Source organism: Patella vulgata, chromosome 6, assembly GCF_932274485.2.
Source record: "Patella vulgata chromosome 6, xgPatVulg1.2, whole genome shotgun sequence".
Classification (NCBI taxonomy): Eukaryota; Metazoa; Mollusca; class Gastropoda; family Patellidae; genus Patella; species Patella vulgata.
This window is the reverse complement of record NC_065884.2, coordinates 50,636,882-50,652,792: the sequence shown is the minus strand read 5'-3', so window position 1 is coordinate 50,652,792 and position 15,911 is coordinate 50,636,882. Positions and strand designations below refer to the sequence as shown.

General features: G+C 35.6%; 1 protein-coding gene across 1 annotated transcript in view; it reads right to left on the bottom strand.

The window, feature by feature from the left end:
• Positions 1-15,451, bottom strand: part of LOC126823604 (uncharacterized) — a 30,956-nt gene extending 15,505 nt beyond the window's left edge. The window contains exons 1-7 of the mRNA XM_050552529.2: positions 15,402-15,451; positions 11,310-13,176; positions 9,250-11,064; positions 4,694-4,995; positions 3,142-3,185; positions 1,867-2,020; positions 909-1,072 (exon numbers count right to left, since the gene is read on the bottom strand). Of these exons, the coding sequence (XP_050408486.1) occupies positions 909-1,072; positions 1,867-2,020; positions 3,142-3,185; positions 4,694-4,995; positions 9,250-11,064; positions 11,310-13,135 (4,305 nt within the window). The 5' untranslated portion in view covers positions 13,136-13,176; positions 15,402-15,451. The remainder of the gene's footprint in view (positions 1-908; positions 1,073-1,866; positions 2,021-3,141; positions 3,186-4,693; positions 4,996-9,249; positions 11,065-11,309; positions 13,177-15,401) is intronic.
• Between the last annotated feature and the right edge of the window lie 460 nt (positions 15,452-15,911).

Sequence of the window (15,911 nt, the reverse complement as noted above, 5' to 3'; positions counted from 1 at the left end):
ACTGAAAATATCTGGAGGTTGTCTTTTTTAATACATGTGAATTTGGTGAACATTTTGCAACATGTTTTGTGTAGTTGGTAAAAAAGCTAGTGGGGTGGGATGGGACAATCACTGAAAATATTACTTTTGATGCATGTGACTATTTTGTGCAGTAGGTAAATGCGCTGATCTAGCTTAGCTTTTGGGGTGGGACAGGGGCATTTATGGCCGTGTTTACAATTAGAATTTCCCAAAATGGGAATTAACTGATTTTGTTGATGATCTAATAGCGGAAAAGCATTTGTGATGCACAAAAATATTCTCAGAACGAAAACCAGAATGCCAAGGGCGAATTTGGTGGATTTTTTTCCTGAAGTTGTACTCATATAGACCTTTCATACAAAGCAAGAATCATTTGTTTCATATTTTTTTCCCCAGTTCAAGTGAATCCTACCAGCCTAGTATGTACATGTCAATCTGTAATTAGGCTAGCTAGCTACTGTCTTTGCCAGTTCCACAGGGTTGCGATTGATGACATTCTAATCAAGTGGCACACATAATCATCATAGTGTAATAAAGCTTAACTGTATATTAGTCTCTAAATAATGAAAGTATTTAATTTATAATTCTTTATGTAACAAGTTGGACTTTATGGTTTCTAGCAAACTTAATAATATTGCAGCCATGAACAGCCGATAAATAGCACTTGAAATCTGAATGACACTGAGCTGAAATCAAAATGTCACCTTTGTTAATGGTTTGAGAATGTTTCAAAGAATGTCCCTATCAAGTTTCAGGCAGCTCCATTTGCAAATGTCTGAGAAATAACACTTCATATGAAATGTCAGCAATCGACACTTGGACACTATATAGCGTACCACAAGGTACAGACCTATAAAAAACTTATGTATTGTAAATGACATACTTACCCGAAGAGTTTCTGAACATTCTTTAAACATGTCACACAGACCTTCTATAGTAATAAAATCCCCATGACATTGTATCAAAGCTAGTGATATAGGATGACGTTTACCTATCTCATGTAACCAAATATCACATATATTATGTTGTTTCTTTACAGCAATATACTTCCCTACAATATATATATTAAAGACTTAATAAGTTATTTAGCGCTATAGAAATCTCTTGCAAACTACAATGTTTAATTTCTGATAGGATTATCAGTCAAAAAATGGTTCCGTTCCGTTCCATATTTACTAAGTTATGATAAATTGTACTCCCATCAATCTATGCTGCTTAAGCATAACAGGACTCCACCATATTTTATTGGTAGTGGAGAAACCTGATGGACCTAGTTAAGATCTGATTGAATCCAAGTCAGGAGATTATCCAGTGTTGGTATTTTCATTTTGTTTTCTTAATTAAATCTTAAATAATCAATTTGAGAACATATTTAGCATGTAAAAAATTTAATAGTTTATCCTCAATGCAAATGGATATTGGGCCTATAAATAATATTTATTATGAATCTATCGAGTTGATGTATCTTTTATCTAAAATTAGGCCAAAAAATCTTACATAAAATATCACACATCCAATGAAATTTGTAGATACATGCATTCTGTATAATTGTTTCACAAATTAAAATATAGTCAAATTCTTGGTCAATATCAGAAAAATCCAAAATTCAATTTTCAAATTTTAGAGTGTCTTTAACAAAGTATGCAAATATGTATGTCCATGTGTAGGAACCTTTTGATAGTCCAATCTGAATGAAGACATTCCACATGGTCAAATCAGTAAAACAGTAAGTCTCTTTTATTCACTAAAATTCAAATCCTTTTCTATTAACTCAATGACATCGGTAATAGTAACCATACATTTATTTAGTTTATTTTGCAAATTTGTGGTATTCAGTGTACTTACATAAAACTTCATCAAGAGCCACTCGATGGAATTGCTGACAGACACGGCCACAATTCTTCAAATCTACATGGTTTAAGTAAGAGAATATATGAAGCCATATTTCATCTGGCATACACACCCATGGTGAAAAATTTCCTTCCTGTATTCTTGGTGTCTAAAAGAATTGACAAGTAAAAAAAACAGTTTCTAAATATAAACATCTTATCAACTAAAAATTTTATATATAAAATTCATTCATAGGTGGAGCCACGGTGGCTAGGTGGGTTAAACGCTAGCTCGCTAGCTTGGAGGTCGGGTGTTCGATCCCTGCATTTGCCGAGAAAGTTTATCAGGATTTTCTGATGTGGTTTCCCCTTGTCAGTGGTGCAGAACGGAGGGCCTGGCAAGGACAGCTGTCTAGTCCTTCGGATGAGACGAAAAACCGAGGTCCCGTGTTTACATTGGAATGCACGTAAAAGATCCCTTGGCAGTTGGAATTCGATATAAGAGTAGGCGATAATGCCGCTGCCCGGGCAAAATTTCCCTCATAGCACACTGTATGGTGTATGCCTGTCTTCATTAGCCCAGTATAGGAGCAGAACAGTAGGACTTTAAACCCCATTTCATTTCATTTCATTCAATGGTAAGAGAGAGAAATTTGGGGAGAATGTAGACTGAGTGGTCTAATGTGTGTGCTGTAGATCAAGAGATCTATCATTGAGTCAAGTGTTTGCTTTTGATCTCAGCAATTTATTGAAAAAAATATATATGCAAGTCTAGAGAAATGACCTAGTTCATTTCAAATGGATGATAAACCCATTTTTCTCTCTTTAATGAATTCATAAATTAAATGTTTAAATGGGTGCAGTATTCGCCAAAACAAAAAGACTTTTTTCCCATTGATAGCCACCCTCAATTTATGCAATAGAATATAAAATTATTGTGAAACATTTACAATGTACATGTATGGTGGTCTATAACAGTGGCAAAATAGTTTAAGTTACCTTGGTTTGCAGAGTTTACAAAATAATTTCACAATTTAAAGTCTGTATTTAGAAATAAATTCAAACTCCCTTTTTTTTTAAAACTTAGAATATTTATGCTTTTTGGATTCAGGATATTTCAATCGCTTTTCTGTTTGAAATATTCATGAATTTTCCAGCTTCAAGTTTATTATTATATTCAAGATTAAATAAATATAATATTCTTGATAAAACCCCATATTTCATACATGTACCTGACACTACAAGGACTATATTAGACTGGAATAAATCAAATTTATCTTCAAATACTCACCATTTCCATGTACTTATTATAGGCTGTTACTGAAGTTTCTGGAACTGAAAAGTTTTAACAAAACAGAATTATAAGATCAAAAATAATGATTCCAAAAATAGCTTATAAATACATTTTTTTTCTAAGATATAATAGACATGCATGTCTGAAGATAGTAGCCTGGCATCAAACAATGTCAGCCAGAGCACGGCTATTTAACCAGCCATGGGGCACTTCTGGCTGCCATTGTGACACTTATGGCTACCATTGTGACAGGTGACTGAACACAACACTGATTTTCCAACAATTATAAAATCTTGGACTTTCTTTGTTTACAAATCCTACTTTTGGCCTTTGCTGAACCAGAGACTCATTATTTTATTCTTTCGTTCAGTCACAGTGATATTTATAAAATGTCTTAATTTTTGAATATACATGACTCCTCATTTTATCTTCATGGTTATGTACACATGGACATTTTTCACTTATTGCACATGAACAAATTCAGAGTGAACTTTATAAACAGGTGATCTTAGTGACTGAATTGTTGAATTGTTTGAATAGTTGTTATTGTTGATTGAATTTTTATATTATACTTAAATTAATATGTAAATAATATGGCATGCCGACTTGGTCATTTGACAGGCGGACAATAACCACAGACTGTCAATTTGACAGGCAACCCCTCAATTTTTATTTTTAAGCTTGAAAATATAAATAAGTTAAGATAGGTTGCCAGGCAACGAAACATACGCCCACAGCAGCTAAGTCGTCCGTAAAGTCAACAAGGGTTGTTGCATATTTTACTTTTGTCAGTAATGAAAACATTTACAACACAATATTTTGTCTCATGACCTTAAACACTGTGTATAAATTTATATTAACTTTAGCCTCTACATCATCCACAAAATTTCTCAAGTGATCAAGGGCTGTAACTCTGGCAGTAATTATCGAAAATTGTTAAAAATCAATAAGTTTCTTCGTCTCATGATCGTAAACACTGTGTATAACTTTAGTCTGTAGAGTGACCACAAGATTTTTCAAAGTGATGAAGGGCCATAACTCTGGCAGTAATTATTCTCTAGAGCATCAACAAGATTTTTCAAAGTGATCAAGGGCCATAATTACTCTGGCAGTAATTATCTGAAAGTAAATATGCGTCTTTGTCTCATTACCATAAACACTGTGTATGAATCTGAATTCCACAAGTTTTTTTCAAAGTGATCAAAGACCATATCAGTTGCAGTAATTATCAGAATTCAGTGAAAATCAATAGGCTTATTCGTCTCATGACCTTAAACACTGTATAAATTTTCGAAGTGATCAAAGGCCACAACTCTGGCCGCAATTATTGGAAATCGTTGAAACTTAATAGGCTTCTTTGTCTGATGACTGTAAACACTATATAAATTTAAAGTCAATTGGATATTAACCTTAGCCTCTAGAGCGTCCACAAGCAATTGTGGATGCCGGACTGACCAATGGATGGATTGACGGATGGGGCCCCTGACGACAATATACAACCACATTTCAATGTTGGCGGATGAAAATGAAAGTCCAGCTACATACTTACCTAGATTCACTGACTGTGAGATAACTCTGGCTACCTGAGTGGGCAGACGGTGGTCAACAATGGTGGGCATGTTGATAGGATTGTGATCATCAACATTAGGAACATCCACATATTCATCATTAAAATCCTCAAGTACGTCATCATCAATATCAACATTATCTGATTGTAAATGAGCAGGAATTTGTTTACTATAATTCGGTCGCATCTGAGCTGTTGTTGGTCTTACCTGGGCACTAGTAGGTCTTACCTGGGCACTGATAGGTCGAACTTGGGCACTCATTGGTCTCTGCTGTTGTACTTTTCTGGAAGTTGATATCAATAATATTGTATAACCACAATTGAAACTAGAACTGCAACGCAGTAATGACGGGTTTCACCGGTGCCCCGTTACCCTTGAACATATGTCACTTCCGGTACCGATGAAACCTTTTCTGGAAGTTGATATCAATAATATTGTATAACCACAATTGAAACTAGAACTGCGACGCAGTAATGACGGGTTTCACCGGTGCCCCGTTACCCTTGAACATATGTCACTTCCGGTACCGATGAAACCTTTATACAGGCTTCCATGTAAGCATTTTACACATCAAATAAAATGCACGCAGGAATCAAGCAAATCCGGCAATATCAATTCATTGCATACATTTGTTGCATGTAAGTGATACTGACAAAATTACATTACTTCCGGTGATAATGAAATTCTAAATTAGTTTTATGAAATCATAAATGGCATAAGGCATCAAATGGTGAACATTTTATGTAAATCAAATAATAATTGCCCTTTTATAGACCAAAAACCTTGAAAAGTGACTTGTAGAAAATCGTCTATTTCTCTGCAACCGTACAAGTTAGAAACCATTTTCTGGTATCTGTATGATCGTATGGGTTTAATCTATTTGTTGATTGGAATCAAATATCATAATTTTAAAAACATTACAAATAAGACCCATTTGAATAAAATATCTGTTTTGAAGGCTAAAAATACAGTTTTTGCCAAAATGACGTTACTTCCGGTGATAATGAAAATCATAAATTACTTGTATGAAATCGTAAATGGCATTACGTATCACACAGTGAAAATTTTACGAAAATTGAATAATAATTGACACTTTTATGTACCAAAAACCTTGAAAAGTGGCCTGTTGAAAATCGCCTATTTTCCGTAACTGAACAAGTTAGAAACCATTTTGTGATATCTATATGATCGTATGGGTTCATTCTATTAGTTGATTGGAATGAAATATCCAAATTTTAAACAAATAACAAATACGACTCATCTGAATAAATTATTTGTTTCGAAAGTTATAAATATAGTTTTTGCCCAAATTACGTCATTTCCGGTGATATTGAAAATGTTAAATTGGTTTGACCTAGTCACAATTGACATTTCGCATCAAATGGTATCACTTTTATGAAAATCCAATAATAATTGACTCTTTTACAGGCAAACTAGAGTAAAAAGTGACACTTGCAAAATTGCCCATTTCTCGGCAACTGCTCATATTACAAACTAATTTTCACATACATTCTCTTCGTATGGATTATTGCTACAAGTTCATGAAAGTTGCGAAGAAATATATTAAAACATGAAAAGCCTGAATGGGTTGTAAATAGCTCATTATTTCACCTTTTTTCACCTTTAAATCGAAATGACCCAAAAACAAAATTGAAATTAAAAAAACTGAGCCCGATGTTTTCTGCGCCTTTACAGGGCACACCCTTTCAGTCATACCAGATTTGAAAAAAATAATATTTGCTTTCAAAAAGTGGTACCGAACTGTCAAAATTGTAGTTTTTGCTAAATTTACGTCACTTCCGTTGCCGAAAGAAAAATGTACCGGTAACAAAAAAAATGACATTTTGGACCACGGAGCATATGAACTTTGTTTTTTACAAATCGAACAATAAATAATTAATCCAGGACTGAAAAACTAATTTAGCCAATGGGGGCCAAGGAAAAATACGGTGACAAAAAATGTTGCCATTTTTGATCAAACCAGATGACTCTTGAACCCTTGGTAAAATATCACATAAAAATATTCATTAATAAAAAAGTTTTTCGTAAAAATTTAAATTTTCAAAATTTGGCACCTAATATCTCCGAAGATTCGTCGAAAATAAAAAATCTAAAGAACCGTAGCTATGTGCCTTGTCTCTGGCTATGTCAAAATGTATCCAATGTTACAATCCAACGATTATTGTTAATATTACGGCAATATTTCAAAAAATTGTCGCAGAACGTTCGAAATAGCTTTAATCTCTAAGTCACACCCACTTTCCCAGTAAAACCGAAGACATCGAATCAATCCGACAAGTAGTTTCTGAGATACAATCAAAATGGAAGAAGAAAAATAATAATAAGAAGAATAATATACTATTCAAAAAAAGTAGGGGATATTTGATTTTGGGGGCATAATACTAAAATATGCAAATGACTACGAAAAAAGTCACTATAGAACCTAACAGAAGAAACATTTCCAGTTACATGTGACGCCCAAACGCACCAATAGCTACCGCATGGAATGCAGGTGATGCTTGGGATCATCATGGGGGTCCAACCCAAGATTTGCACGACTCTGACTTTGAATGTTACAGTCATTGTGGCATTGAATTCCAGGGTGGAAACATCAGTTTAATTGTTTTAGTGACCAGAAAACAAATTTTGATATGCGTCGGCTTACCCAAAATGAAAGGTTACGTGCCCTTGGCATGCTACAGATCGGCACAACACAGGCGATTGTGGCGCGGACGATGAATGTTTCTCAGTCTGTCATAAGCAGGCTATGGTCCAGATACCGTGATACACAATCTGTACAGGACAGACCACGCTCAGGTCGACCAAGGGCGACAACTCAAGCCCAGGATCGATTTATCCGTACCTTGGCCTTGAGAAATCGTGTCATCACAGCAAATCAGATCAGCGCTCGTCTTCAAACAGACACTGGTGTGAGAGTGAGTGGCCAGACGATTCGGAATCGACTGCATTGGGGTCACCTTCGCGCCCCCGACGTCCTCGCGTGATCCCTTGTTTGAGAGATCATCACATTCAGGCAAGACGTCGTTGGTGTAGGGATCGTCAACACTGGGATAATCGACGCTGGAGCAATGTGATGTTTTCAGATGAGTCACGGTTCACTGTTGATTTTTTGGACAGATGTAGGAGGGTGTGGCGTCGTCGAAACGAGCGCTTCCAAGACGTTAACGTCATCAGACATGATCGATTTGGGGGTGGTTCTGTTATGGTGTGGGGAGGCATCACTGTTGCTGGAAGAACGGCTTTACATGTTGTTGCAGGGCGTGTTACAGGCCAGTACTAACGGGACAACATCTTGGCAGTCCATGTTGTGCCGTTCGCACGACGTCATGGCCGCCGTTTCATCTTCCAGGATGACAACGCAAGATGTCACAGGGCCAGGATCGTTACAGGTTACCTCCAACAACAGAACATCACCACATTACCTTGGCCAGCACTGAGTCCCGACCTCTCCCCCATCGAGCATGTATGGGACATGCTTGGACAGAGGTTACGTCAACGTCAACAACGTCCTGCCAATGTCCAAGAACTTGCTGCTGCGTTGCAACAGGAATGGGACAATCTGGACCAAAATGACCTTAGACGTCTCATTAGGAGTATGCCACGTCGGATCAATGCTTGTTTGGCAAACAGAGGAGGATTTACCCGTTACTGACTTGGTTGTGATGCTGTGGTAACTTTGCTGTTTGACCCCGGGTATCATTTTACCCTTATAATGGTCAGTCTGTGCCTTACTTAGTCTAACGATCATTTGGAATAAATCGATGAATGTGAACTTCATTTCATTTTGTCATTTGTTTCTTCGTCAGTTTCATTAGGTGACTTTAATAACACTTAAAAATCAAATATCCCCTACTTTTTTTGAATAGTATAATAAGAATAATCTTAACAAAAACAATAGTGTTTCACACAAGCTACGCAGTGTGAAACCCTAATAACTGAATCTACATTTGTAGAATAACTTTGTTTAAGAAATGAATATTCTATTACATGATCCATTCTAAATATTTGAAATTTCTTTATTTCATTCTTATTAATTTGTTGTTTAAGAAGCATTTAGTAACTGGATGAAAATAACACATGAGACAAGAATATGGAATACAAGTTACTTGAAGGATTGTGTCATGTGTCATTCTTAATCTTTTTAGTTTCTAATGATTTCATGGTGTCATCGTTTTTTTTGTCTTAAAACACCATTCAACTACTAAAGAATAACTCATTTCTATCCATGATCATTGAAATCAAGATGGCATTTATGATCTAACTTTAGTTTTTCAATTAAATGGTCTCTTTGTTAAGGAAATTGAAGGTAATTAAACTTGTGATTGCTCAAGGCTTTAAATAAGTACAATCAATCATACCTTTTATAAAGATCAGCATTGGCTGGTCTTTGTTTCTTCTGATGACTAAAACTTTAGTTTTTCAATTAAATGGTCTCTTTGTTAAATCAAAATAAGGAAATTGAAGGTTACTAAACTTGTGATTGATCAAGGCTTTAAATAAGTACAATCAATCATACCTTTTATAAAGATCAGCACTGGCTGGTCTTTGTTTCTTCTGATGACCATCTGTTGTGGATTGAGTGCATTGATTAACGCTGTTCATATCAAAAGAACCAAAATTATCCAAACTGTACACTGCTCTACCTTTACTAGCAAATCCTATCCTGGCTTTAGGCATACTGACACTCGATTTCAGATTTATCTCTTTTGGATGAATTGCTGACCATGCTAAATTCGATTTTTCCCAACGACGTTGATGAGGCAAACTGTTCACAGACTCTGAAACTTTGCTAGGCACCACTTTTTTCTTTGGTCTTGTGGAAACATCTTTACTTGTCCCTACCTTCTTAGGAGTTGATCCTTTTGGTCCTAAAATCTGGGCAAGAAAATTGCTTTTTTCAGGAACTTTATCTTTTACAATACCATTCGATATAGTCTTGGAATCCATAACTGCCTGAAATACATCAGTGTCAACAGATGAATCAACCATCACATCTCTATTATGAGGTTCATCTTCATCACTACTGGAGGCAAGATTTAAAGATGGAACAACAGGAATTATGGAACTCTTCGATTCTCTACTTTCTTCCATTCCAAATACTTCTATATCTATTTCAACATTGTCCTTCTTCTTTCCAAATTTTGTACCCTTTACCTTGGCACTAGTGGAAGCATCATTTAGAGCAGCAGTGCTATTAGACATGTTTAGATCAAGAGATACTTCTGGTTGTGTTCCTTGTTCTGCTTCCTTTGCTTGAAGTTTTGTTTCTCTATCAACATTTTCTTTCTTCTTCCTAAAATGTTGACTTTTGGCCTGGGTACTAATGGCAGCAGACTTAAAAGCTCTAGTGTTATTGGACCAGTTCAAATCTAGGTCAACATCTGGCTGAGTTCTTTGTTGTGGTTCCTCTTCTACTTCTATTGTATCAGGAGACTCTTCCAGATGTTCCGGAGACTCTTCCAGATGTTCCGGAGACACTACCAACAGTTTTGTAGACTCTTCCAACTTATCTGGGTGATCTTGAACACTACTAGCACAGCTCTTTTCTTCTGCCAATGCTGATCCTGTTTTCTTCTTGAAGTAAGAACGGATATAACCTCGAATAACTGGATCTGTAATCACTTCACAAATATCATTGATGTCTTTATCCGTTCTGTAAAATTTAGGATCAAATTTGGGTTTATCATCAGTTCTTGGAGAATTTCTTTCAATGATCTTCTCAGCTTCTTTGACTTGTTCAAAGGTTGGTTGTGGTTTCAATGGAGAATCAATGATTGATTTTATGTTAGACTTATCATTAATCTGAAAATGACTGTTTTCCTTCTTGTCTATTTTATCTAATTCTGCATGAAGGGTACTGGTAGCATCTTTTACAGATTTCTTCTCCTTCTTTGGTAACCTTTGAGTTCTTTCTGTCCCTTTCGATTGCTTCTTTTTGGAAGTGATTGTTCTGACACCTATGAGGACTTCCCCACATTCAGAGCACCATGTCATGTAATCTTTGTTTGTTGTGGAACATTCTGGACATATCTTATATTTCTTTTCTAATTTAGCAGATGACTCATCAGCTAAAGCATCTTTAGGTTTAAGGTTAGGAATTGTAATCCCTAACTTTTCTATTCTATCTGTAATACCCCCAGCGTTCACACTAGTAGCTGTAACACCAGACGTTTCTGTTACAATAGTCAAATTGTCATCATTGTCATTTTCAGTTTTGGCATTTAAATTTTCTAAAGAAGAGAAGTATCGATTTAAAGAGCTGGCAGCATAAGAATTTGGTTTGATTTTTACTGGTGATTTTTGGTCAACTTGATCTTCCTGAAGAGTTCTTCTGAAAAGACAAAATTTTGAGATGGTACATGTATATGCTCGCATATTAAACTTTGAGCTATCATAATCTTTTTAATCAAACCGTTTCTTCATTAAGTCAAATATAGCATTTATGTGTCTATTCATATGTGAAAATATTAGTTTTTTTTATAAAGTAATTTTAAATTACTATGTCTTCAGAAAGAACACTTTTCAGAAAATTTTTCAAAATTTTGAATAGGTCACAACATTTAAATATGTTCTTACCTTTGTTCATGGTATTGCCTAACAGCTTCTTTGTGTCTAAGTGATGTGTCTTCCTTTATATGATTCTTTGTTCTATCACTTTCACTTGGCATTTTTGCTAATTGTTTATGGGAAGGGGATGCTGATTCCACTTTTGTCTCCTTGTGTTTTATCATAGCTTCTTTTTGAATGTTGGTATCTTTGGTATGCTTGAAATTAGTATTGCCCGAGTAGCTGTTGTACTGATTTCTATTCTGAGCTCCTGTCCAACCAGATGAACCACCATAGGCTTGATGGTTAGAGTGTTGATACTGAATGGTATGCTGGTGGTGCTGATGTTGAGTAGTATGTTGGTGTTGAGTATGATATTGAGGAGGTGGATGAGGAGGATGAGGAAGGTATACTTGGTACTGATTAGAGTTGTTTGTGTTGTAAGCATGTTGTTGTTGATATTTATGGTACCCATGGGTAGGACCAGGTGGGCTTGAACCCATCACACCAGGGTACACAAACTGTCTTTGTGGTGGTGAAGGTGAACAGTTGCGAGGAAAATAGGGTTGGAAAAAAGATGCTTGGGGTGATACTGGAGAATTTGGTGACATGAAGTAATCCCCTTGTCCATTATACATACACATTCCAGTTGGTACTTGTTGATAATTTTGTACATTCATCGCCATAGGATAATTCTGTTGTCTTGGACTAATCATCACATTATAAGGTGGAGAAGATGCCATTTGTTGATGAGCATTTCTTGGGTCTATTGGAATTGGTCCATAAGCTTGTCGATAGATTTCATCAGCTGAGAAAGTAACATTTCTAGAAACCAACACCTGATCATAATTTCGTGATTCTTGACCTCTATCAATTTCTTGTTCAAGGTTGTGAATGTTTTTATAACTTTGTTCTGGTTGTAAAGACACCTGCTGTCTTGTCGGTGTGCCAGAATTTTTGTTTATATTGTTGTGAACAAAGTTAATTGTATTTTTATCTGAATTGATGACATTGTATTCTGTAGTATTTGGTGCTGTCTGTTCAGCTAAAACTGATGCTGTCTGGTCAAGCAGACGTGGTGATGTTTCTGTGGTTTTATGCTTATAAAGAGCATTAATGTCTTTTACAGATTTCTGGAGAAACTCTTCATACTTTTCATCTCCTAACAGACTTTTAATTTCAGAAGCATCTAGTATGGGGTTATCTCCATTTAATCTTTTGTCTAGAACAGAAACTGTCGATGGGGGAGAAGCAGGGCGATGAGTGGAAAGTCCTAAACTCTCCAAATCAGCTTCACTCTGAAATACTGATACTGAATCCAAATTCTGGGATTCTTGGAGAGAAGTGAGTGGTAAATTATCAGGATTTATTCTGGCAGCAGGGTGTAGTTTAATTTTCTCATCAAATTCTTGATCTTGTATTAATTCTGGTACCTTGAAATCTCTCTGATGACTGGGATTTTCAGAACATTCAGGTGGTCTGGTAATTTCAGTTTTTAAGGTGCATCTAGTTGGTTTAAGTTTTACTTCTTTAAGTGGGGAATTTACTCTGTAGTCTTGACGGGAAAATTCCTCTTCTAGACCAATGCCTGCAACAATGTCAGTAATAGAAGACTGGGGATTCCCAAATTTATCTGGTGCTTTAGGCTTAGTATCATCCTCTCTTATTTTGTCTTGCCTTAAAGGTTTCGAAACAGCATCATCACGAGAATAGCCATCTTTAACAAGTTGCTTTGATGCAGATTTTGACTGAAAATATGCTAATCGTCTTTCTCTCAATTCCTCTGGGTTCACTGCCTGTGCATCATTTTCAGAATTTGTTGCTCCTTGTTGTGTTTTCTTGTCATGTTCTGCCATTCTGTAACTTCTTTACTATCTTTTCAACAACAAACATCAGCCTGAAAAACACAAAATTAATATTTTTAATAATATTTTTCTCTGTACGACCTTAACATTGATCAATTTATAAATATAAGCCATCTAATATAGTACTGATAGTAAAAATACATGTATTTTGCACTGTGATCTCCATTGAAAATTATGACATTTTCATGCTGAATATGGAGAATTTGGTTTGATTTTTGATCATGGTACATGTTGGTATTATCAAAACATTGTGCATTTTACTGGAGTAAGCTTACTCATACAACTTTTTGCAAAATTCCAGTAGTCTGGTCAGAAAGATTAACATAGACACATTGCAAGGGAGAATCAATTTTTCATTGCTAAAATGATTTTGCTTTAATGCATGTAATTTTTGCATTTGATCATGACAAAAAATTTAGAACCTGAAACACCATGTGGTATTCCGCACACCTCACAGACCTGTTTTGGAAGTGAATTTGAATATCAATGCGGCATGGTTCTACTGGTGAATTTTTCACAAAAATTCATCCATCAACAAGGACTGTGACTAGTACAAGATCTAATATGAAGATTTGGGAATAAAATTTGAGAGTAACAGGATGTGAGCTAAATTCATCTGGTTTAGTCCTTCAGGACCCATAGTGACTCGGTGAGTAAGACACTAGCTCAGGAAGTCTGGGGTTTGATCCCATAGTTTTACATTGTCAAGCGTGCAGAATGGAGGGCCTGACAAGGAACAGTATCTACTCATTCAGATGGGACCAAAATAACAATGAGGTCCCGTGTACACTACAATATGTGTGAAAAAGGATTTGGGACTCAAAAAAATATGACCACGACATTTGGGACTCTGGTATACGACGTTTGGGACTTTGATATACGTCGTTTGGGACTCGGGTATACGACGTTAGGAACTCGTATCGTGATAATTTATTAGAAATAGGCCAATTCAAGACACGAAAGAAAATATTTATTAACATGAAACGTGGTTAGTAAAAGGCTCAACCAAACGATAAAACATTAGTTGCACTTACGGTTCTTTGATAATCATCGATTCTCATAAAAGTTATATATTTATTTAAAACTAATAATATGCTGATGAATTTATTTGAAAATGATCTACACAAAAAACAAAATAAATATTGACACGACATGCAATCTTTTTTACAAGCCCCTAGAAATTGTTAACGATAATCCGTGAGCTGCACGTTGACATGCTTGTCGTAGATGGCAATACCAATCGATAAATTAGTGCGTACAAGGCAAAGTTTTTTTGTGGAAAATATAAGAAATGGCAACAATCAAAGCAGGATAATTAAACCTGATTAACTGATAATCCCGATGTTATTGCAGTATGTTCAAAGAAACCTAACGGTTCTTTGGTGGATGAGGAAAAACGTGAGTTGTCAATCATCGAGAATGGCGTCCGTGTGTTGATTGCAGTTATACCGTTTCACGAAAAAACATGAGCAGTAGTCGGTCAATCAAGCTCGTTTACTATTTGATAAAAGAAAAACAACGAAGTATTACTAAATATACACAAATTTTCAACAATATATTATTGTCAAGTCTTATACTCGCAGATAAAACAAAACAAAGGAGAAGTTTTATACTCGCAGATAAAACAAAACAAAGGAGAACTAGCAGTGTTAATCGCGGTCTCAACAATCGCCGATCAACTAAATAAAACGAAAGACAACTAAGACAGCTGTTACTATACATGTATATCTCATAAATAAATAGTCCCAACTGTCGTTTATATTGAGTCCCAAATGTCGTTTGTGTTGAGTCCCAATTGACGCCAATCAAGTCCCAAACGTCGTCAACTGAGTCCCAAATGTCGTTTATGTTGAGTCCCAAATGACGTGATACCTGAAAAAGAACCCTTGGCCTTGACAGTTGAAATGCATTTGCTGTCGCTGTTTGTCAGAGCAAAATTTTCCGCACGGTCCAATGTATGGCATAAAGCCATTTTCGTCTGTCTGGTTGGTGAAGAAAAGTAGGACGTTATAGCATATTTCATTCATTCCTTTGGTTTTGTTAAATTGTTACAATGATAAATCAAATAATGTAGTTTTTCAGTTCCGACTCCCGAGTCATTCTGACTTAGTTTCGAGACATGTCAACATCTCAGTTTCTGACTTTTGACGTGTTTCGTAACGCTTCCAAAAAAATCATATGAATATTTTGGAAAAGCACTGAAATAAAAAGTTCACAAATCTACCTAAATGAACACAACTATCGTCCTTATCATTACCTGAGTTACTAATCAAAACAAACACTGTCTGTGCGTCGCCATATTGTTTCTGCGGAACTTGCAGACTGGTGAAAAATATTTCTAAATAAAATCCAAATGTTTTGTATAAATTAAATCAACCACAAGTCTTACAATAAGTATTTTTTTTAATAATCTAATGGTCAGGAAGATAAATAAAAAATCCTATAGGAATAGAAATTGAGAAGAGCGATCGCCCGAAAAGAAATTATTTTTAGATAATTCGTACCAAAGACTTTTCGCCGAGCTGTTGTTTGACCATGGACCGTATATAGATGGACAGACAACGAAGTCCCTTTGGTCCGATTCTCTGCCGCCCTATATACGGTCCATGGTTTAACGTTATTATTGTTGATATAATACAAATCAACCACATTGGTCTTCTCCATAACTTGCAAAATGTCTGCTAAAATAGTGAGTTTGTGTTGAACATATACATAATACCATACTCCATTATAAATATGGTTTGAAGTATTTCGTACAGGGCGAGTA